This window comes from Lingula anatina, chromosome 3, assembly GCF_051362555.1.
Source record: "Lingula anatina isolate TDL-2025a chromosome 3, LinAna3.0, whole genome shotgun sequence".
Lineage (NCBI taxonomy): Eukaryota > Metazoa > Brachiopoda > Lingulata > Lingulida > Lingulidae > Lingula > Lingula anatina.
The window spans coordinates 11,792,873-11,818,758 of record NC_141769.1 but is presented as its reverse complement, the minus strand read 5'-3'; the positions used below and the strand labels follow the sequence as shown (position 1 = coordinate 11,818,758).

Genomic DNA, 25,886 nt, shown 5'->3' with positions numbered 1-25,886 from the left:
TAAATATTATTTATTGATTAGAAAATGTCGCTTGTAAAATATGCTTATGAGCTGCGGTCCATGCAGACTGAGTCTGTAATCGTCCACGGTGTCTTCAGATCTCCCTAACCACCGCTCGTGATTTTGAACATTTTCACGTGAATTTGGCAAAAAATTAAGCGGTCTCCGTGATATGAGAGGATATGTCTTCTTTTCTTGTAACAAATTGCTTATTACTGAGTATTAAGGATGTCCACTAGAGGGTAGTTTATTGCCAGGTTTAAACCATTACGAGTCCAGTTAATAAATGAATGTCAGGCTCGAAAACCAAGACCCGAAACTAGGCTTCAAGATCCTTAAAATTGGCAACGTACTTTTCTTCATACTATTACATATCACAAACATGGAGAGGATTCCAGCGGAGACAAAACTAAATTATGTAAAATTCTAATATTTATTTGGCTATTAAGTAAAGCAAAAGAGTACATAATATAATATAATATAATGATATAATATAATATATATATGATAATACATTTTGATATAATCTAAATTGATCAGAACAGTACAAACCTCCAAATTCAAATACAGGACTAATTGATCACAGAAGTTCTGATCGATTGACATATTTGATCATCAAGCTCAAAACACAGGTAGGTTATATTTTGAGGCATTTCGATACATCACAAAACTTCAAACAATAATAATAATAATAATCCAGTTAAATATTGAGAGAAATTCATAAAATTAAATGCGTCTAAATTTCACAAGTACTTTTGTTACCCAATTGTTCATTTTAAAGGCTACAATCAAACTATTTAGTTTCACCTAAAATAGATGTCGAACCTGCAAGTTTTTCACTCAATCAGACCTGTGTGAATAATATAAGATCCACAAGACCAAAATTACCAAATAGGATGAAAAGGAGCATAGCCAGTTTGAACACGACCTAAAATTTAGGCTCCTAAGGTGTAAGTTCAGATCAAGTTACACTTAATCAGTGATAAAGTTTCCACATGGCAAAAAATCAAATACAAGACAAAGATAAATTAATAAATGTAAAGAATAAATGGATCATTCCCAATTTTAAAGTTGGCCTGCAATTTAGGCCCATGTAGCAGATTCCAGGCACAAGAGTGTTCTTATGTGGATGACACAGTGACAACAAAACCATTATTATACTTCGAGAAAATCATCATGCTTAATTTTGAACTGGAACGGCACTTTAAGGCAATATGTAATATTGGTGAGTTTGAAGCAAAACAGTAACATTGCTAATGAGGATGTATGATATCTGTACAAAAAAAGCAAAACAATTTGCATTTCTATAGCTAAGGTACTTTACATGGAATGTTAGTTCTATATCATTTAAAATATTAAAAGTAAATCATTTTAGGACTGACCTTTTCCTAATGGATCATTTAATTACCATCCCTCCTCCACTTTACAAATTTATCATTATAATTACTTACAATATACAAAGAACAAAGAAAGTTAGAACACAGGATAGCCTTGACCCAAAACAAATCCAAATGCACAACAATTGTTGTTTTCAATATAACTGTTATATTGTTCTTAGCAAACAATAAAAAAATATTACAGATTTGCAACAAAAAATCAGCCTCATATGGAACCTCTTTATTACATAATAAATTTCAAACACTAATGATAAACACCTGAACAATTAACATATACTAGGGTTGAACAATCAATGTAATGTATATGTAATATACCGAAAAACATCTTTTTTTTTTACTGTTTACAAAATTGCATTACAAATAGATAGAAACCTACAATGATGTGAGGTAAATGCAACTACAGTTTTGATAATAGCTACTTTTAGTTATTTTTAAAACACTTATTAACACTCACATACACCAGTGTATAGAAAGATAATGTAAACATGATCGAAAGCAAAAAGAGAATAACAAATAAGGAATGCAACAGTTTTAAATACTTTAAATTAGGGATTTCTAAATGGCACAAAACAACTTTTAATTCTATAACCAATTCTCAATTCAGAACACAATATATGGTATGGTCCTAGTATATTGTATATTTCTAACAGTCATTCTAGATAGTTGCATGAAGGTAAAAAAAAAGTTGTAATGTCTATAATTATACATATTGCCTTACTACTGCACTTAACAAATGCAATAAATGTTTTATTATTCTGGCCAATTAAATCAAAACAACTTAGACTTAACATAATTACTCCTTAAGAATAGCTAAAAGTAAATTGCCTCATTGAAATCACTTTTCATCAAACAGAATAGGATTTCAAGGTACATAGAAGCTTTAACAGAAAACATAAACCAAAAAGGTTCATACCCTGTCCAATATAAATTATACTTAGTGCCATAATGAGAAACAAATATGTACTGTAAATAATGAAACCTGTAATTTCCGATTAATGACAATTTACTCGATAAAACATTTATTTTATACTAATATTTTCTAAAATATGCTGTTTAATTTTTTCGTTTATTGGGTAGCCCTTCCTTTGTGCTTAACAAAATATGAACATATTAATATAACCATTGAATGTCTAAACTTACAACAGAATAGTTCAAACTGAGAATGTCAAATAGTTAATGACTAGTGTTCTTCTGTCTCATTTGTTCGTTGTCCTTCAGTTCACCACTTCATCTCATGCTGGACAGTGCTGCCACCTGGTGTGGTGTAGTGGTATTACACCAGCCCAGCATCTCTTGCCATGCCATAGAAGATGCTCATCTTGTTCTCCAGCAGTCTGGAGGGGCTATCAAATTCCTTCACTTCCCCTTTGTCTAACACTACCAGTCTGAAATTTATTGACAAGTATTTGTAAAAGAAAAAAAATATTATTTTCTATAAAGATAATCAATCCTTGGACAGTACAAAAACAGCAAACACTTGAATAAACCTTTTACAGCATGGCAAAAACAATCAGAAAAATGCAGAGAGCAAGAAAAAACAAAATACCATCAGGACTCTTAGCAAGTAGCAGTCATTTCTTTGCAGAAAAGCCAGAGAAAAACACTCAGCACTTGATTGATGAGAAGAAAAAGCAGCCAACCGAGAAAGAAACATGGCCACGGTCAGAAACATTGCTGTTCTGCTGTTTGCAAGGCAATGCAGTGTCTTAAGGGGAGACACTGAACAGCTAGATTCAACAGGCAACCCAGGCAATTTCCTGAGCATTCGAGATTTTTGTCCGAGCGGGATCCTGTGATGAAAGAACATTTGGATTTTTGCTGCCATGCAAAATGCAACATATATGTCACTACAGTGGCAAAATGAAATGATAGACATTTCAGCAAAAGACATTGTCTTGGCTAATATAACAAGAGAAGTTCACATGACAAAGTTCTTTGCAGTACTTGCAGATGAAATCTCTTTCCATAACTCAGAAAAATTAGCTTTGTGTGTGCAGTTTGTCGATAAGGATTTGTGCATAAGGGAGGAGTTCTTGAAGGTTTTGCCTCTTCAGTGTATCACAGGTGAGAATGTGGCCAGAGAAATCCTACAGGCATTGGAAGACATAGGCCGTAACAGCGAGGGCATCAGAGGACAAGGATGTGTCTTCTGGCAAGGTGAGTGTCCAGGCAAGGATTAAAGAGGTGGCACCTCTTGCGACGTACAGCCATTGTGGTGGACACTGTTTGAATCTGGTCATTAGCCACAGCAGCTCTATACCAAATGTCAGGAATGTGGTAGACAAGTAAAAGCACTGTTGTCGATTCTTCCAGAACAGTCCAAAGAAGGAAAAGTTGCTGGAACTCATTGCAAAGACCAATACCATCGGAAAGGGTAGAAGAAAGGTCTTATTAAACTTATGTAGGACCAGGTGGGCAGAACAACATAGTGCGTACCAGCACTTCTACAATGGATACACCTTTTTGCATTAGAATTCATTGGATGAAGGCTCTATGAAGATGAGTATTGCGAAAACCAAAATTGGGATCTGGGTAACAGAAGCGAGGTTCATCAAATCCTGTCAAGCATAAGATAACTGGAATTCATAGTGACAATTCTGATCATTTATCAGATTATGTTTTCTCATATTGTTCCAGGTTGCAAAAGTGCAGGAATTTTACTTAAAGGAAAGAGAAAAGTGTCATGGGATCGTTTCCATTGATATATAACTAAGCAGTGCGATGGCTGAGAAGGTCTGTGTTGAGCCAAGCAAGCCCAGAATTTCTAAGAGGCAGAAACATAGGGGCAATGCTCCAGCAAAAACTGTGTTTCAACATAATAAGATAATGTAGCCATTCATTTCTTAGAGCATATCAGTAACAATCTGGATGCTAAAATCTCTGGTAAGTTCATCATAAAATATTTACATGTGAAACCCATGTTCTACCTCAGCGTAACATCATTCAGTGCTATTATAATATATGACAAGAAACATTAAATCAACATCCCAACATATTGTCAGCACAATGTAATAAGTTAGTGTTTCTTTATTTGATTTCTACTGTTTAACTTTTAGGTTTGTCAACCACTGCCTGTTCCCTCCTGGGATTGCTGCCATCAGTGATCTGTGAGCGAGAGATGGATGTCACAGATATTGTAACTACTTATGAGAAAGATCTTCCCTCCCCAGAGCTAGTACCTCTAGATGTAAGAAGATGGAAAAACAGGTAATTAAGATCAGGGGTATGTTAGATGCATTCTGCAAACTAAATGGTTTTATTTTAATAGGAATGAAAAGAACACTGGTACTCTTGGATTGTTTTAGAGACTAAAATGATTTGTGTATTTCAGATTTGACAAAGTGTCAGAAATGGAGAGACCCAATAGCCCAGCACTTGCCATAAAAAAGTGTGATCCAGATGTGTAGCCCAACCTCTGTGTATTGCTGCACCTTGCTTGTGCAATCCCTGTAACTTCCTGTGAGTGTGAGTGCAGCGTCAGTGCACTTCATAGGCTGAACACTTATATGCGGAATTCCATGAGTAAGTTGAGGTTGAGCAACCTTGCATTGCTACACATTCATTACAACATGAACATTGATTTAAACCAGGTAGTAGATATTTTTGCTAGAAAGCACTCACGAAGGATGGAATTAGACTCCCTTGTAAAGCCTTAAAATATTCTGGAGGATAATCAGTATATATGTTCATTTTTGAAAGTTTATAGACAGGCAGTTTATGCATTTGCAACTTCAGTTGTGTATTGGTAATGTGCAGTTAAGAATTTTTCATAAAGATGATGAATGCCAAGAACACTTAAACCTTGCTCACTTTTGCAAAAAAGGTCCACTTTTTAAGGAAAAGAACCCCCCTTTGAAATTGCTGGCTATGGGCCTGTATCTCTTGACAGAAATAACATGTTCAAGCCCCCTTCCCTGCAACATGTGATCCCCCACCCACACTGACCTGTCATAATCCATGATGGTGTTTAGTCTGTGAGCTATGGTGAGGACGGTGCAGCCAGAAAATTCATTACGAATGGTGCTCTGGATGAGATCATCCGTCTCCAGGTCCACAGCTGCTGTGGCTTCATCCAGAACCAGGATTTTGGTCTTACGCAGCAAACTTCTTGCTAGACACAGAAGCTGTCTCTGGCCAACACTGGTAAAATAAGGGACAAAGAAATGGATTTAATACTTACTTGGCATAAACTTTATTTAATTGACAAAACAAGTCCTTAAGGTGGTGTTACATGAACTTAAAACGAAAGTAATATATTGAACATATTGTGGCTAATTTAAATAAAACATATAACGTTTTTAAAGCCAAGCCATCTCACCTTAGATTCTGCCCCCCTTCTCCAACTTCATAGTCCAGCTGCTCGGCCAGAGTGAACACAAAATCCCTCAAATGAGCATGTTCCAGAGCCAGCCACAACTGCTGGTCACTGTACTGGTCAAACGGGTCAAGGTTCATCCTAAGGGAGCCAGAAAACAAAACTGGATCCTGAAAAACAGAAAGTATACCAGTGTTGGTCACAATGGAAGACCATTTTCTACAGAGAAACAGTGCTTGACCCAATGGCAGCAAAGTTAATGATTTCCTGAATAACAGTCCAGGATTCTTGTATAAGATGTATTACCTAACATTTAACTACACATTTTCCAACTGTTGTGACCTTTGCTAAAACACTGAGACTAACACTATCAAAACATTTACCCTATTAAATACAATCACATGCTATAGTGCTGTCTCTTTTTCCTTACACATTGCAAAATGTCAATTTTGAAGATTAAAACTACCCTATTAAATACAATCACATGCTACAGTACTGTCTCTTTTTCCTTACACATTGCGAAATGTCAAATTTGAAGATTAAAACTTGCAAAATCACACAGATCTATCTAGTCTCTTTTTCTCACCTGAGGCAAAATTGTGATCTTTGACCTGAGCTGGTGCAGCCCAAGCCCTGCGATGGGAACGCCATCTATGACTATTCTGCCAGAAGCAGCCTCTATCAACCTGAACAGTGCCAGGGTAAGGGAAGATTTACCAGCTCCTGTTCTTCCTATGATACCAACCTATGGAAAGACAAGTGCTTCACTGTATCAGAATCAAGGCTTATTGTATACAGATCCAGTAAAATGTTTTAAAGCAAATATTTAAGTCATATAAAATTTACAAATTGATTGTTTTTATATTGACCAACATTTTGCAACTTAATAAAAAAATGGTTACATTTGTATGTCTAAGATGTCACCTTATATATAAAATTACAGATCCAGTAAAATGTTTAATGTTTATAAAATTTACAAATTGATAGTTTTTTAATGGCCCAAATTTTGCATCTAAATAAATCTAAGATGTCACCTTATATAAAATTAATCATTTGGAAGTTCACTGAGCACTGGATATTAAATGATTATTTTTCTTTGCTGCAATTTATTCTTACCTTAATCTTTGAAACAATAATATTTAATATAAAAATATTCAAATTTCAATATTTAATACAACACGTCTTTAAGCAGACCCTTGTGAATGTTCTCTCCCACTCTGCAATCTGACTACATACCCTCTCTCCTGGGTTTATATCAAGAGAGATATTTTTCAGCACAAGATCCAGACCCTCTCGATATCGCACAGAGAAATTCTGTATCTGGACCTGTCCGTTATCAGGCCAGCTCCTGGGTGGGCGTGTGTCCTTTATGTCCCACTCAGCCTGGAGACAGAATTGTGTTGAGATTATTACATCTCTGCATATTAGGAGTCTTAGTATAAAAAATATATACAAAGAGCGACACACAATTGCATGGTAACAGAAATTACTAATAACAAGTCCCTCGAAGTTGATGCCACAATGTCATAAAAATATACATATTTTAAAACAAAATTTATTATCTTTTGTTATAAATTCATCATATAATGTTAGTTCATTTCTAATACAGACCTCTGTTTCCATTTCAGAGTACTCCTTCACTCTCTCCACAGAAACTATATTGGTCTCCACATCGCTGTTCATGCGAACCATCCAGTTCAATGCACCAGTCACCTAGGATACACAAGACAGAGCCATTACATGCTAAAATTAAAGAAATAGGGTATGTAAAATATTGCCTGTATTATTTCAGATAAATTAAAGCAAACAGGTCTATTGCAAAGTCACACCTTGAAAATGCCATAATTAAAATATGAACATTTCACAAAAAATTGCATAAATAATAAAATAATGCATCAATTCTGTAATTGTGAAGACAGAGAGTCAAATGGTTTTCAACTTATTTTGTTTCCTCTGAAAGTGAACAGCTACAGCTATGACAGACACTGGCGAGGGCTATATGTACAGACAAATCCGTTTCTGTACATAAAAACCCATTTTTCTACAACAAATTTTTTGTATTCCAGGATTATCTTCATAAGCAGTGCCATCTTTAGTTTACCTGTAAAGCATATGACAGGGAGAGTCCCACCAGGGCGGCAGCCTGTAGATCTTGTACATTACTTCGAGTGATCACAGCAAACAAGGATGTGAATGTCACTATCAAGTTTCCTATCACTTCAAGTCTGAAGCCTAGCCATCTGTAACAATAATTCCATCCAATCAGTAAGACATGAATGCAATTACAATCAATGCACTTCTCTTTAATTTATGCAGAAATGCATATAGATGACCACCCAGAAAATGCAACCCCCAAAGACTCAAGTTATTAAATCTAAGTATAGTAAGCATATCAACAATTGCAATAATTAAAGATGAAAACCCTTCATATTCACCTGTTAGATGCCAATGAGGAGAAGTAGAACACCAGGTTGCTGTCCACCTTCTTCTCATTGGTTTGCAAAAACCTTCCATCCTCTCCATATGCTCTGATGGTGGACGCCCCTGTTATGGTCTCACTGAAGTGGGTGTAAATAGGGGAGCGTGTTGTGGATTCCAATCTTTTCAGTTGTCTCGAAGTTGGGACGTAGAACCTCTGAAGAGTGATAAAGACACAGGGTACGTGTGTGATTGTAATGCTCTGATGGGTTGAATTTTATGCAAGATTATTTATACAATGCTTTCTAACGCTTACACCTGAACTAAGACATAAACTTAGAAATAAAAGAAACCAATCTGACCATGATACCGTCTCATGATCAAATCAAAGTGAAATTGCTCCTACAAATAACTCTTAATTTTAAAATGGCCTTCTAAATATCTCTGTAAATGACTTTACTGTTCCAAGTCAAAATATTCAAGAAAACCAACATACTCTTAAGCATTTTAATGTTTTTCACCTCATAGAATCTTTCTAATTTTCAAGATAACTGCTCCTCACCTGAATAAAGTAATAAATAATCCCCAATGGCACAACCATTATCAAGAAAAATGACTGACTAACTCCAATAATAATAAATGTAGTCAGCACAGTAAAAGATGTGTTCATCCAACTTCTTAAGATTTGAGGAAGATTGTTATCAATCGTCTCCACATCGCGGGAACAACGGTTTACCACACGGCCGCTGGGAGTGGTATCGAAGAAAGACATCGGAGAACGTAAGATGTTGTGAATCATGTCATCGTGAAGCCTGCCAGCAGCATCCACCATGCTAAGTGAGGCTATTATGGAGTAGATGAGGACAAAGGCAGCTGGGAACAAAACAGAATATACAAATATAAATCAATAATTAAATGAGAGAGAGAGTAGTCAGGTAAAAAAAAATGTATTTTCTGCTTAAAAATGACTGATTTATAGACAGTGCAGATAAACCTAAAAATGTACAATCTCAACAAGCCATCTAATTACAATTTCTAAACAACGGATGCCAATCAAATCCCTGCATGTTCCACCCCCTACTGTCACACGAGAAGCTGAAAACCATACTGATTTTCCAAAATTTAGATATTGTAATCTGAGGGCTTGTCAAGACAGTATGGTCAGCTTATCTCCACTGAAAAGAGGTAAGGCTTAAAAACTCACTGTCAATCCATCAATCTTTCCTAAACAAGCACACCTTCTTATTCTTGTAAGACTAACCTAAAATCATTAATTAACTAAATCATATAACAATCAACAAGGGACCACATACCGGTATGTGCTCCACACTAACCTTGAGCTGCTCCAAATGCTCCATAAATCCCAAGATACAACTGCTCCTTCTCCTCAAATATTGGTGTTCCTGCAAGAGAGCCATTCTGGAGAACTTTGTCAGAGTTCCAAATAGTCAACCAGAAACTGGAGCCAACAGAACACCCCTGGTACAGGATGAAAGTGAACAGAATAAGGAAGCTCATCCATTTACCAATAGACTTGGCATAGGTCCAATATACTGTCCACTTGACCTGAAATGAGGCAAAACATACACAATGTATGTAGGTCTCTGTGGATTGTTCAGAATTATTCCACAGATGCTGATAAATTCAAAAACTTTATAAAAATGTGGACTATTCATATGCTTATGAATATGGTGTGTGTGTGTGCAAACGTGCATGCCTGTGTGCATGTTTTTTTTTTTTTTGTGTGTGTGTGTGAAAAGAAAGACCTGGTCATCCCGAAAGCTTCACTTTATATTTATTTATTTATTTGTGAAAATACCACAAGAACATTAAACAGATATTTGTTGTCATACTTTTCCCGTTTCTGCTTTCTCAGCCTGAATCAACTTTTCCTTCTCTTTCTTTTCTTTAACCTGTTTCTCCACCATCTCTTTGTCTATCTCCACAGATTTCTGTCTGCTGAGTGAGCGTTGTACAGGACTACGAAGGACAGATGTGGGGGATTTTGCAGTAGGGGATTTAGACTTAGCCCTAGGAACAAAAAAATTTTACACTGATTAAGACTTGTCCCCATTAGTCTAAACTGCCTTAAAACTTGAAACTTACTGCTGAGAGCTGCTGTTACAATAAAATACAGTACACCACTGAGATAATGCAAACAGTTTTTTTAGAATTTTAACATTAAATTTTTGCTGGATAAGGAATTTAAATCATTTATCTTTTTTCCTTGCCAAACCAGCAATGATTTGATGAATCCGGAAAATAAACTTTTAAATTGAAAATAATCCAGATGCTTGTTGAATTATTACCTTTGTTTCAGTTTGGATATCTCTTCATCTGAGCTGTGTCCATCTTCTGATAATACAGAGTCCAAACGCTGCAGGAGTTTTTGCTTTGCCTCATTCTCTGTAAGCAGAAGGAGAAGACACTAAAACATACCACTCAGAATTCAGATGCACGCTGTAGAATATTTTCCTTTGCCTCAGTTTTTGAAAACATAAAGCATAATAAAGCCAATTTCACATTAGCATATAAAAATTTCACCAATTCTAAAAGCAATTATATTAGTACATACAAATTCTTGAAAATTTTCAGCTCTTTGGCTGAAACAAAAAGTATGCTATATTCATCGTAGTTAAGACCTCATTCAGTGTATTAAACTGAGGAATTGATCAATTTTATTTCATCATAAATAGTTTATATTTCCAAAATCAAACAGTTCAAATAGATGTAAAAATGCAACCACATTTATAATAAGAAGACAAGATGGCTTTGCAATGTTGGTGTTAAAAAGCACAATTCATTAAGCAGGCATTTGTGTCACTTTTTATGAGAAAACTAACAAATCTTGGGACAGGATGATTTAACAATGCAACCAAGCTTATTGCATAGGTTTTGCCATTTTCAGATAGGTAATATGTAATCATTTCAAACCTTCATCGCTCTCCTCATCTTCATCATCAGCCTGTGTTAGGTATGTCTTCAGGAACTGGGCAAAGGCACCATTATGGGAAAGCAGCTCCTCATAAGTGCCTGTCTCCGAGATACGACCGTCCAGCAAAACAACAATCTGGTCACACTTCTCTAGCCACTGAAGACCATGGGTCACCAACACTCTGGTCTAAAGGGAAAATACCAGTTAACTAAAAACTGTGCTGCTCCAGTAACACTAGAGTTGGAAAGTCTGTGAAGTGCACGGTTCCTCTGTCAAAGTTAAGAAGATTAAGTCTGAAGTTTCTAATTTGAATTCAAGACCAGTTACAAAAGCAACTGATGCAGGTAGTTTGGGCAATAGACAATAACAAGCCTGATAACGCTTAAGAGGTGATAAGCTTAAGAAAATTAAAGGAATAAGCTCATTAGACTAGCTGATTCCAGTGAAGGCGGGTGGGGCACTGTCCACATTTATAAGGCTTATCCTTTGGTCGGCGACTCAGAGGATAAGAAGAAAATCAAAGAGAAGGCACCGAAGATGAGAGCTAAAGCTAACAGGTTTCTCTCGGAGATTACAGGTGCCAATTGCAAAGACAAGACCTCTGTGCAGTCCAGTACAACTGCGTTTCAGTTGCCATAGTTCAGTGGTGAGGTAAGTTTTCTTATTTAAAATATCTCTTGTTGGAGAGGCGGCAGGTATTATTAAAGGGTTGTTGCTGAGCAGCAAAAACTATAGAGAGGGGCATCAGTTGCTAGAAGGTGGCTGGGATCAATTGATATACTATGTCAAAATATTACCTTCTTCCTCAGCAATCCCTTAGGACCTATGACACTCTCAAACAGGTGCTTGCCCACATGGGAGTCCACAGCACTGAGAGGGTCATCCAGGAGATAGACATCAGCATCATTATACACTGCCCTGGCCAGACTGACCCTCTGCTTCTGACCACCACTCAAGTTGATACCCTAAAACGAAGAACATCAATTGTGCAAGAACAAATACCAGTACGAAGTGATATGTTCAGTGTTAAAATTTATGCTAATGAGAGCAGAGAGAGAGAGAACATGTGTGTCTGTGTGTTTCTGCACATGCATGCATTTATGAGTGCGCGTGGGTGTGTGCAAGGCAGGGAAGGGGGCATTATATCATAATTGAAAATATTCATATTTATGTTGGTAATATAATGCCCAAAGGAAGACGCAAGGGGGATGGACTGTCAAACCTTTTCTCCGATTTCGGTCATCTCTCCTCCAGGCAGAATGTCCAAGTCAGGTCTCAAGGCACAGGCATCCACCACTTCTTCATACTTCTTCCTCATTTCCTGCCGGCCAAACAATATGTTGTCCTTCAGAGTGGCATTCTGGATCCAGGCCTGTTGAGCCACATAGGCCACACTGCCCTGAAACAGTAGATACAGAAACAGAGTAAAGCTTATCAAGTTACAGAATAGAACTGAATTAAGGATCACATCTAGACTAAATTTTTTTCTACCATTTTTGTTTTGTTCTACTGACAATTAAAATTCACACTTCTAGGGATTTTAAGGAAAAAACATTTAGTACTTAATTCATGGCTGCAGTTTATACTTTGATGAAATTGTTATTTGTAGTTTCACTGACAAAAAAACCCTGACAAAAAGTGTCAATTTCTGGTTTACCTTGAGGTTGACACTGCCCTCTACCTTCTGCATCTCTCCCAGTATGGCAGACAGTAGGGATGACTTGCCTGCCCCAACCTGTCCCACCACAGCCACCAACTTACCATCAGGGACCTCCAAATTGACACTGAAATGTCATGCACAATTTTAATGACACACTGTATTCCAAGCCATGATAACTGACCTATAAATGCTATTGAATGCTATGGACATGAGGTGTAAGACCATAATTATACTGAAAATAAAATATGGTATGTATAAGGACCAGCTTTTGTGAAAATGGATCGGTATTTTAGAAAATATAAAAAAATCTTGAAATGAGACAGGATTACAACTAAAATGCATACATATACAAGAACCAGCTACAGTTTCTATTTTCACTATTTAAACAGAAAAAAACAGGTGCCTGAATTCCACTTGTATTAAAATTCTCAAATCAAAAGACATCTACTCTTTTGTATATTATCAAAACACATTTTAAATAATTCTGTGGTGTATTTGTCTAAACATACTCCTCCAAAACAACTCTGTCCCCTTTGCTCCAGGAGAATTTGCCATTCCTTATTTCTATTGGATGTCCTGTAATAAGAAATATGTCAGCATAAAATTGAATCCTTTTTCACGTGAATAAAACACAGTTTGCAGAACATCCGAGGGTTTTATACAGATAAATATCATTATCAATTGTATTATTTCATTCATTATATTAAGAAATAAATGTTATGTATTAAATTCTTGACTGAGGTTTATAGTTAGAGATTGCTGTACACTTACTGGCATTGGGGTTGTGGTGTACATTGTTGGGATCAATGTCTTCATTGCACAAGAAATTTGACAGACGCTTTATGGAAACATTGGCCTGATAAAAATTAAAGATAGTACCTCTTAAAAGATGCACTGGTCTACTTTCAGAATTTCTATTAAATGCACAATATCCCTTCCATGAATGTGAACTTGTTGTTAGGACAGAAACATAAAAAAGCATTTAACTAGGGGACATATCTATCTCATTTCCATTCAATCCCTTGGATTAACTGTTGAAACAGAAATTTGATACTTTGTCACATTCTACTGTCCATGTCCAGCATCAATTAAAAAAGAACATTTGAGACTGTTTTTTATAATAGGTAAATTCTTATTCCATTGTGCAATACCATATTAAGAGCTACCTTACCTGCACTACAAATGATATCATCATGGGCAGCATATTGATGGGAAAGCGAAGGATATTGAAGAGAGACAGCGACACAAATGTTTTCTCTGCTGTAAGAACATTTTTTGAGTCTATCAGTACATAGGTTGCAAACGATGCCAAAGTGACCTGTAAATATACATTAATTTATATGTAGATCATTCCACCCATCCATCTATCTATACTAACTTTATGTAAAATGTCATGTTTAGCGATGACTGACTGCTCTTTATGCACCGATTTGAAAAAATAATACTGGAAAAATATTTTTAATATCCATTTGTTTGATCTATTGATTTAAGATTTTTCCACAAATAGCTTGAAAAAGTCCGTTGTAAGTTGAAATCAAGTAGAAAATATTCAATTGTTACAGCAAGGAAAATTATAAACAAATTATGAATAAATTCCAGACATAAAATCTTACCAAGACAGGAGCACATGTAAAGCAGAAGACAGTGACGGCCTGGAGATAGGCAGACCTCTTCAGCAAGGACAGCTCTTTCTGCCTAATCTCTGAAATTTTCTCCTTAAATGACAATTCCCAGGCATACAGCTTCAGAACCTGTGAGATACATAACAGAAAAGAACTGTAAATTTAACCCTAATTTTAATCTTATTTTAAAGGGTAAGAATTCAAAATGAGCAATTAAATTTAATCATAATTCAAGTTTCACTCTCTATGTGGTGAAAAATCAAGTCAATGTTAAGTCACACCTTTATTCCAGAAAGAACTTCATTCATCAGCTTAATTCTACTATCCTTCATCTTAAGGTTAGCCACCTGTAACAAAGAAATATAAAAAATTACCTAATGCAAAAAATATATGAGTCAAAACTAATTACTATGAAATAAATAGCAGAGAAGATTTTTTTAAAATATATATATCATCCATTCTTAATTTTTTTAGTATTTTCAACAGCACCTTTAATATTACTATAATTGACATCTATTCCATTAATTATCAACTTCTGAAATTTCAACTCTGTATTTTCTACGTTTTATAAAACTGATGGCCAAAGTATAAGGTTGTATGCTCAGGGACAACAACAACAACAACTACTGTGTATTCAGATGCAGGAATCCAAGTAGCTCCACAACTCAAAAGTGGCAGAATTGAGGAGACTGAGTTGGTATGACTTTTGACCAAACTACCCATACCTGCAACTTCCTCAGTTTCGTTGCCACGACACCGTTGATGGGAATCAGGAGTACCATGACAGCCAATCCAGCAAATATAGCCCCTTCCAGCTGCTGATACAGCAACCACAGTGCAAGAGCAATCTGTACGGGCGCAGACACAAACATCCAGAGATATCCCATGACATCCTGTACACGCTGGGCATCTACAGACATCAGGTTGACTATTTCACCCACAGTAGACTCCTGTCTGGCCTCGTTACTCATGGTTAGGGCCTAAGAGGAACAGAATAAGGCAACATTTATGTACATAGTAAGTGAATAACACCATAGCATGTATTAAGCATTATTCATAGTCAGGTTCTGAGAGGGAAAGTAACAGGGCTGTAAATATGTATAATAGGTGAAATTCACAAAAACCACATAATTATAAAATTGTATTAGCTAATGGTAAAAACCTTCCGATAGAAATAGTTATTTTATATATATATATATATATATATATATATATATATATATATATATATATATATATATATATAGCCAATGCAAGTGTCATGACCCACAGCTTAACTGCACCTTTTTGTAGACAGCCCCAATGAGAGCTGACTTGAGCCTCATTCCTGTGGTCATGGACAGATGAAACAGCTGGTGATAGAAGAAGGACCCTGTCAGCCCAGTCAGGAAGAAGGCCACTGTATACAGGTACCCATGCCACTCTGGGTCATCCACATCTTCTGTGAATCTGATCATCAATCTAGAGAATAAGGGCATCAGCATCAGCATCATCAATATACACCATTGGGAAGTTGAGGTAAGGGAATATGTTGCTGAAAAGTTTTTGCATCTCCGCTTGTAATAAAAACTTTATATCTTACTGATCTATCAAAAAAAGTAAAATCTGATGCAAATTTTACACATGCTCACACATACTGTATTTTTTCAAATACCTGATTTACCTCATTTTATTCTGTACTATGTAACATTGGTAAACAAGAAAAAGGAAAGAGTATCTTAACCAGGTCCTCCACTGAAAGGTTATAAAACTCCTTGAAAAAACCCGAACAATTTAAATAATTCTACAACTTTTCCCCACTCACCCTTGTAACTGTGGTGCCACGAACTGCAGCCCATCATATACCAGTTTACACAGTATAGCCTTTGCCAGTACACTGCCATACACCTTCGCTATCACCTTCACCAGGGATGGTTTGGGTTTGGGACAGCCATCATCTTTCTTTTTCCTCTTCCCATTTTTGAATTCCACATCATCTTCCCCGGACTTCCTGTTGCTTCCTGTCAGTAAAGGCGTTCTCTCTGTGGACTCTGTGGCATTGTATGCCAAGTTCATGGGCTGGTTCTTGACCCACATGCCATTGGCATCTTTGCTGTATCCAAGCTTTAGGGCTAGCTGAGCTGCTTCTCTAAAACACAACATTTTCTCTTTATAGTTACTGGTATGTAAAACCACTTTGGTATATTCTATATCCAAAACATTTATTGCTTAAAATAAAAAAAAAAATTCCCAGTCCTCTTATCCTCTATCCCATAATATCACATTTTCAACTTTTTTTGTGTCCTTCAATTGTGATTTTTCTCTAAGCCTTGCCTACTTCTTAATTCTACTAATTTAAAACAGAAGTGCATACTTTTTTGCTTTCTCGAGTTCCACCTTCCATGCTGCTTCTATCATAGGTGCATTGTTGGCCGACACATCTCTGGGGTTTAGTTCAAACAAGTCATCAGCCACCAGGTCATTCTTGTAGCCCTTCACTACGAGGCTGAAATAGACAAAGTTTACAACAAATCTATTCAACTGCCCTTGATAAAATTACTTGTTCATTTTTTACTTCCTTTAGTAAGTAACATTCTAATATGAAACACTGTGTAGTATCATATGCATTCTTGTCAAAGAGAGGGATTTCAACATGAAACAATGATGCTCATTACTGGCATTAGACCAATATTAAATCAAACTGATTAGAAAAAAATCCATAAGAACTGCCTTGATGATAATTTTAATTATCTAAAAAAAAAATTATGATAAAATTCTGAAAATATGGTTTGAGTAAGGACATTTTTTTTTTGGTGAAAGAAAGATAGAAAGTGTGTACACCTTAAAATCATCAGTCTTTAAAAATTCTTAAGTTTAGATTTAATGTGTTGGTTGATATTCATTAGTAAGCACCATAACTACACAGGACCAAGAATACTCTTCAAAAACTTTCAGTAAAAAAATGTCACAGAACCACTGACAAAGTGTTAAATGTTATACCTGTTAATCCAATGGAAAGAAATATAGGAGAGAAATGAGGCTGTGATCTCTGGAGATGGCTTCTGTAAGCAGAAAAAAAGCAAATATCAAAACTGGGAATTGGCATTAGCCACACTGAATATCAAGGTAAACATAAATATGTTTCCAACCTTAATTTGTGGTGCAGAAAAACACTTGAAAAACACTCAAAATTATCATATCTAACATGACATCATGAGTGTCTTCCTGTTCCATTTTACAAATACTAAAATTAAAGATGGACAGATTTATACATCGGCAAAAAATATCCTGTAACTGCTGTAGATGTGGTGTACATGTTGGAAGCATAATGTTTTTATAATTTAACACCAGGTGGCACCCTTAACACAATAGATTTTATTTCTATTTCCACTTTCATAACTCATATTTTTCATTATTCCCTCTTCAAATGTATATTTTTTTTTAATTTTAAATTTCAAATAAATGAAATTACACGACAAAACATATGTTAGTATAAATCACATAAATGTAATCACTACACACTGAGGTGTTAATTTGTATCTTTTAGAAATAAATATCTCTTTGGAAAAGCTAACTTTGAACTGTCCAGATTTCTGGTTTAATAAGCTTTAATTTATGTTTATATAAAAATTTACAACTATAAGATAGTAAACTTGCTGTCCAATTTAATACTCTTTATCCTTTCATTGTCTTCTTTGATCTTGCTTTTTTTACTTTTGCAATTCACAGTCACATATCATTGCAAATTGTTATGTTTTCTTTATACTACTGATGTTGATCACATCAAGCACTATTTAACCTGTCCCATATATTGCCCTTCTGTACAGTTATCACGTGTTGATACTTTATCAAAAGAATCAATTCTTAACTAATGCATTTTAGACAGTCAGATGCTTTATCAGTTTCTGATAACAATCTCTTTGGAAGAGCTAACTGTGAACTATCCAGATCTCTCGTTAAACTCGTTTATTAAGCTTTTATTTATATTTAAATTAAACTTTACAGCTATAAGATAGTAAACTTGCTGTCTAAGGCTTCGTTCACATGCAATGTCTATTTTCTAAATTCTATTTTCTATTCGCGCTATCTTATGATCACGGTCTGTGCACTGAATATCCCGCTGCGTAATTACTGGCAGCGCGAGCCAGTTACTTATAGTAACTTATAGTAACTGGCTCGCGCTGCCAGTAATTACGCCGCGGGATATTCAGGGCACAGAGCGTGATCATAAGACATACCGAAAATAGAAAATAGAAAATAGAAAATAGACATTGCATGTGAACGAAGCCTAATTTAGTACCCTTTATCCTTTCATTGTCTTCTTTGATCTTGCCTTTTTACTTGTTCAATTCACAGTCACATATCACTGCAAATTGTTGTTTTCTTTATACTACTGATGTTCACTGTCCCATATAATGCCCTTCTGTACAGTTATCTTACCACATGTTGATACTATATCAAAACAATCAATTCTCAATGAATGCATTCTACACAGTCAGATGCTTTATCAGTTTCTGAGATAATATTAATAACAATTGCTAACAATAGAAATCATATTCCTATTTGCTGCAATTTGACATTAATATCCAGAAAAGATTAGTAATTTACTATTGCTGAAAATGAGGAAGTGCAAGATGGGATATAGTATATACTTACAGCTCCTTCTGGTAGGTTATTCCTGGGGAGGTCACTGATACAGCAGAGGACAAACTGCACCAGGAGAAGACCAAAATACACGAAGAAGGTGACAAATCTGTAGATGTCATTTTTCCATACCTGAAAAGACGGTCCAAACATGAAATATCATCAACTCTTATAACTCACACAAACAGAAAATATTTTTTAAACTAAGTAAATATGCCTCCTACCATGATTTTTTTCTTTTAGTTTTTCTAAGAAAGTGGAAATTGTCTTAAAGACCATAGTCCTTGTTACTCACAAAACAATCAAAAACTGATTAAAGACCTTTTTTCAAATGACATAATGTATAAGTGTCATTCAAACATTTTAAAATCTTAATTTTACACTCAAACAAATACACAAATAAAATTTAAAAAAATATAGAAAAGGCAGCCTAGGTTCACAACTGATTGTTAAGGTTACTATTAAAACACGAAGAAATTTCAAATCAATAATCTTACATCAGGGAAAATTTATCAACTGATGTTGTAGAAGACTTACTTCATCAAAATTGACTATTTTGGAATAGAATGGCACAATTCCTGCTACAATCAGCAGAAACCAAAAAATCCAGAGGACTCCAGAAGAATACACTCCCTTGGCACGCTCCACTTGTTGTATTACTGCTACAAGCATCTGAAATCACACTGAATGTAATTATCACATATTCACAAAATGGTGATGAATTCTTCACATTTCTCAGATTGTTTTAGAGCAGTAAACAAATTATAGTCAGATTTGGTAGGTTTTCCTTAACAATTTCTTTTGCAAAAAAGGACATGATTTACTACAACTGGAATAGCATTGTTGCAATGTGCAGTAATAAAATTGTATGTGAGGTAGCATTAATACAATTTAATTGGCACACATGTGATAGATTGATTCAGAAGTCATAAACAGCAGTTATAACAGTATGTAAAATTACAATATAATAGTCAATACTTTCTATAGTGGCAAATGGTAACCTGATATACAGTGCTATGTGTGGCAAATGGAATAATGTAACAGTTGTATTTTATCTTGAAGCTATTGTAAAAAAAGCCATCATACATGCACATGGGTTACTCAGAATGATTGATGATATGTGGGGCAAGCTAACCCAGGAGTATGTGGAATGATATTTTATATGACAATCACGGTTCAGATATATAATACAGTGACCATGTCTGGGTCAAGGAGCTTGGTGTAGTCAGCGCCTATCTTTGTGAAATCTTATGTCAATACTGATATATAATCAGGAGTACATTATTTAAATCTAGATATTTCAATCATCGCGAAAACCATCAATGGATAAAAGCTTTTATGGTGCATATATTAGTATACAATATTCCTGTTCCTATATTGCTGGCATCTGTTCATGATTTGGACCATTCTTTAGTTAGACCGATTCAGCTAGTATGATAGGTTTATGGGAATGCAGTCTTATATCAATGAAAAGAGCACCATCCCAGAAGTCAAGGAAGACCTACTACAGCGTTAATCATTTGCAATAACCCACCCCCTATCTCCTTCCAAAGCACCATGTACCAATGCATCTGGCATAGACTTTGCTACCTCTGTTATACAACTACTGAGTACACATACATCAAGCTCAGCTGTCTCATTAATCTATAAATATTGTAAGATGTAAAAGGCCCACTATTTTAAAGTTTTTTAATTATTAGTTGACAATAGTAAGAGGCAATTTGCCTTTTTTTTCAATGATTTGCTGTCATTATCTGTGGTTAATATTTTTCTGTGACCCATACTTTCTGTATAAAGCAAATGCTATGCGATCAATTTGCTTTCAAAATTTGATAGCAATCAGTGTAAAAAATACAAGAATAACAGATTTTCAACAAATGAACACTTAAGTTTATTTCTGTAAAATCCCATTAATTGTGCAAAACAAATTAATCCTATTTCATTAATATATTTGCCAATTTCTCATAGTATATTTGACTGATGATAAAATACACTGAAATGAACCCAAAAGACAAAGTGGTGCTGTTTCACACCCACTTTTAGAAATAAAAAAGACACTGAGGGACCCTTAATCTTTGTGGGTCACAGAAGCCATGTAGGTCCTAAAAATTAGTGACCTGACAAACAAAATCAATATGGTATTTGTATAAGTTGGAAGGTCTGACCTGATAAGCCCCCTTCTCCTAACAGGTTCCAATACAAAACACATATCTTTCACACCTAACAGATAGATATTAAATCAGGTGAACTGACTCCAATACCTTTGTATCATATCTTCAGTATTGGTGTATGTTATTTGCGAATGATCCAAAGTTATGAGAAAGCATGTGTTTGAACTTATCAAAGCGTGATAAAAGTATCTGATTATAATGCATCATACCCAAAGAAAAATTGTTGTGACCTACTATGAATACTGCACAGTTGCAATGAATTCTCTGATTCTCTTCAAATATCTTGTCCTTTCAGGACATTGACTGTCGAGGACTTCCACAACTCCCTTTCTTCCAAGAAGTTGTAAAGAACTTCTTGCTTTCTTCAGATGATCTCAGCATTGTTACACTGGACATAGCCTATATGTGAGTTCATCTGCCTCTCTTTATTCCAGCTTAATTTGCTACCTCATATACTGTATGCTGCACATTGTTACCGCTCATTATTCCATGGCCAGCACTTCAAACAATGGGAAAATATTGTACTTGTATTTTTCTTACAGTACATGTTCACCTTAATTTTCAAACACTTTGGTGTGTTCATCCTATTTTTCGAAGCACCAGTCAAGGGATATTATTAAGTCAGTTACAATTACTCATGATCTACTGTATGCGAAATACAAAAGCATATTATGTCTCAGCTGCACCTCAATATAATTACACTCTTCTATGCGACATACAGTGCAGGACTCTTTTTGTAACTAGTAACAATACAGTCATATTATTTGTTGAGAAAATGCATTACTGAATGGGATGCATGAAAGTAACTGTATAAAGCAGGTACTAGTGTATGTTTTATTAAAAGGCTCATACCAGCACATGCACATGCATTGTAACCTCAGATCTTTTTTGGTTGATTAATGAAATGGGTTATGTTTTTACTGTGACAGTGTACAATGATGCCCTGCTATTGGTACATATAAATGGGGCCAAAGATGTCTTTTGACTGACTTTAGAATGCTACATCGCCAATCTTGAACAATATCAAAGTAAAATTTCTTAAAAGAAAAAAAAACATGATTCCAGGGGGCACAAAGATAAACAGACAACCTTGAAACAACAACAGAAGTTGTCTTTTTGTACAGTATATGTACTGTACATATACTGTACAAAAATTTTACAAGATAAAATGATTGAGAGGCCAGCTTACCAATGTGACAGCTAGTATTCCAGGGGAGACAAAATGAACCAGAGGCGGGGGTGGACTTTCCGTCTCATACTCGCTAGCTGTCTTAAACACATCTAATAGAACATCACAGACAAGGAGTAGGGTAATGATCTGGAAAACACAAGTTTCATGCTTAGAAAATGAAGTCAACGTTAGCCAAATGTCTGATTTTTACACAGTACACAAACTCTTCTAATAAACTTAAAAGCATATTAAATGTAAAACAACATGTGTCCATACTAATGCTAGAGCTTAGAAATCAGTGATACAAAGCTAGCAGCTAGCAGTTATTTAAAAGATTCTTATATGGATGTGCATGTCAGATAAAAAGCAGCTATCACACCCAAGCTCCAGCCTCAATGAACTTCCAAAAGGACTTATTACAATACATCCCAAGATCAGAAACCTTTTAAGTGTTAAAAAAATTCCTTTGCCTGTACTTACTGTTCTTGTAATATTGAGAGCATTGCTGTTGATGTGTCCCTTCCTTCTCTTAAGGAAAGTGCTATAGAAGGGGAGGGCCAGCCATAGCAGACCACAAGGTACCCATACCAATACAGTGTTCTGGAAACATGGGGTGAAGTCTGGTCCAACCTCATTGTACCACGTTATATTGAGGTTCTGAAATAAATCAAATATATTTCAAATTATGTCAATCATAAAATCAATTTCTATAACTGTTCACTAATACTATTCAGCACTCTTGAATATGGGAATTGCCTAATACCTCTTGGTAGAGCCTCTTTAGACCTCATATTTAGTTTGGCACTTAAATCATTTTTACATTACCAAAGTATAGGAAGAGATAATATCATCTTTAAATGAAAGCAGCCAATTCAAAAGGTGTAGCCAATATCAGCAGCCGATGTCCAATATCCGAGAGATTGCACTGACACATGACTAACAGGCCCGTAGCCAGCAATTTCAAAAGGGGGGTTCTTTTTCTGAAAAATTGGACCTTTTCCCATAAAAACTGCATGTACCTAGATCAAATTTTACCCAGAGTGGACCTTTTCCCAGCAAAAGGGGCGGTTCTTTCGAACCCCCCCCCCCCACACCCCCTGGCTATGGGTCTGACTAAGATCAGCTGGTACTACCACATGCTCCACATTTCAATTACCTCAGAAAAGACATAAAAGAGAAGTGTAAGAAGTCATCTGCATCTGGGAGAGAGTAGATAAAACAGCACTGAAGTAAAAGAGAACTGAGATTTGATCTCTGCAACATCTGGGCCAGGTTCTTGAGCAGATATCTAGTTGTCGTGTGAGCAGTCACACGACTCATTTCCCTATTAAAGGTCAATGGCACCTATCCTACCATCAGACCATTGCACTGATCATTACTTCCTAGATCCAGTATACATGTAGTATAGTATTAGAATTGTCTTTTCTCTTTCTTTTTGCTATTTTTTTATAATTTTTTCCTTATGTTGGTGAGGGGTGACAAGAGAAAACACATGCCATTTTTTTTTTGGGGGGGGGGGAGAGGGGGAGTCAACTCCCCTTTCCCCAATAAGCCATTGTTAGAAAATCTGTATCTTCTCCTAGCAATTAGGCCACATTGTATCAAAATGCACTTTCTCATATTTCCCGACCACTTTTGTATTTCACATGTAGGCCTATATTTCACATAGGGCCTACATATTTCTCTACTTGAGCAAATCCTAAAATCAAAATTTAAGCTGACAGTGTGTTCATGCCCACCTCCTAAACCTGTTGTGTGGTAAATCTCAGGTGCTTGTGATAATATAGTTTAAAAATTGAGTGTGGCATCTTTTGACTCATTTCTAAAAATGACATCTTCAAAAACGGAAAATATCATGTCACTAAAACAAGAATATATTTTTATCTAAATGAGAGCGCTACATATTCAAATTGCTTGTTTAAACGGAGATATTTTCCTAGTTGTGCACCAAAGTTTGAATCCCTACACATCGTTTGAAAAAAACACATGTGGAGACCACAGTGCTGCCGTCAGCAAAAAAAAAAATACAACGCACGTCGGTAACACGTTTAGATAACACAACCGCCAGACCATGATTCGGTAAAATAAGTCTTATTTAATCCCCCCACACACACCCAGAAAAAAACACATACTCGGCATTTCACAAAGGTCATGCTGTCAGTGTAATTTTACGTTACCGTAATCGTCGCACTGCGTTATATCATAACTTGACCTAAAATACTACAATGAATTCAGGCACATTAGCTAACTGATTTTACCCATTATTCCTCATCAACTGAGAACTCCCAACTTACGGATATATTCTAAGTAGACTATATTATATTCTGTGCGACAGTTGCAATGTTACAAGCTCGAAGATTTGAGAAATCTTACCCAGAATTCGGAGCCACAAAACTCCGTGAAATTCGCCGCCATGTTACAGTGATGTTTACAGTACGACGAGGCGTGTGCGGCTATTTATAGACGTACTGACCTACAATGACTTGCAAAATGTATTACAACTTTCTTGCCCATTAGACCGATTAGATATGGGATGGGTGACAAAAGTGGTTACAGTAAACTTACTGCAATCATTATAAACAATGTACAATTCAAAATATACAATCGCTAAAAAGCAATGGCCTAGCTGTTGCAATTTGACCAATATTTCATTGTGTCAAAGTTTAAAATGTGCCGTTGATAATTTGTTAAACGTCCATTCATCCCCATAACCCCATTTCGAGGGTATATAAAATGTAGAATGTAAAATGTATAACCACAGCCGGATCCAACCTCGAAAAGGGTCAACAAATCAATACTCATTTTTAAACCTGATTTACATTTTTTAAACCTGGTTTACAGTTTTTCCTACGGAGCTTTTGTCACATCACTTCATACCCCCTAAACGCGTAATCTTGGTTAATTAATGAAAATATTTATTTTAACAAGTATGAAATAAATAGTAAACCCTATGCTGCTGGTTTAACTAGGTTCGTAACTATTTTATCGATTTTCACATGATTTAAAATGAAAACGGCAAAAAGGCATATTACATGTGCCGGGCACGAAACTGGTCTGTAAAATTAAACAACCCGGTTAAAAAAGGAAAAGTTAAACCTTCACAAATTACTAGAGACAGTTCATAATATCAATGGATCCTAGTCTGTTTTGTGTCAGCAAACAAACTTCTGGATAAATGAGGCAAAAGATCGAGGCAATATTGTTAATAAATAAAATAAAAATAAAGCGATGAGGAAGGGGTGCGTATTCTTTTCACTTCGAAAGTACTTTGATCTGAACAACCAGTAAAACAAGACTTTTACTTAAAAGGTCTGCTATTCAAAATTTTTATTCAATAAAAAAACAGTAGACCTAGATGACTATTTTTACTCCAATATTGCATCGAAAAATTTATTAAATCAAATAGTCATAGGGCCTAGATTCTCCCTCCCTCCCTCTCGTGTATTGCCGCGTTTGAACCTCTATTTTTTTAATGTAAATTCCATTGCATGTTAGCCTAGGCCTCTTTGGTGATTTTGCTTTACCAAGAATGAAAAGCAACATACAGCAACCGGCGATATTTCATCTTCAAATT

At 35.6% G+C, this 25,886-nt stretch overlaps 1 protein-coding gene across 1 annotated transcript; it reads right to left on the bottom strand.

The window, feature by feature from the left end:
* Window positions 1-695: 695 nt before the first annotated feature.
* LOC106167825 (multidrug resistance-associated protein 1) lies at window positions 696-24,823 on the bottom strand. The gene is made up of 31 exons (XM_087008462.1): window positions 24,686-24,823; window positions 22,793-22,969; window positions 22,331-22,459; window positions 19,508-19,642; window positions 18,983-19,102; window positions 17,327-17,388; window positions 16,701-16,832; window positions 16,152-16,475; window positions 15,631-15,808; window positions 15,073-15,327; window positions 14,629-14,694; window positions 14,339-14,476; window positions 13,897-14,043; window positions 13,497-13,581; window positions 13,235-13,301; window positions 12,723-12,849; window positions 12,288-12,464; window positions 11,863-12,030; window positions 11,065-11,251; window positions 10,440-10,536; window positions 9,984-10,161; window positions 9,465-9,696; window positions 8,693-9,003; window positions 8,148-8,347; window positions 7,814-7,952; window positions 7,324-7,425; window positions 6,949-7,095; window positions 6,299-6,457; window positions 5,716-5,882; window positions 5,343-5,537; window positions 696-2,782 (listed from the first exon to the last, which is right to left on the bottom strand). The coding sequence occupies exons 1-31, from the start codon at window positions 24,725-24,727 to the stop codon at window positions 2,671-2,673; spliced, it is 4,755 nt and encodes a 1,584-aa protein (XP_086864588.1). The 5' UTR covers window positions 24,728-24,823; the 3' UTR covers window positions 696-2,670.
* Window positions 24,824-25,886: the final 1,063 nt, after the last annotated feature.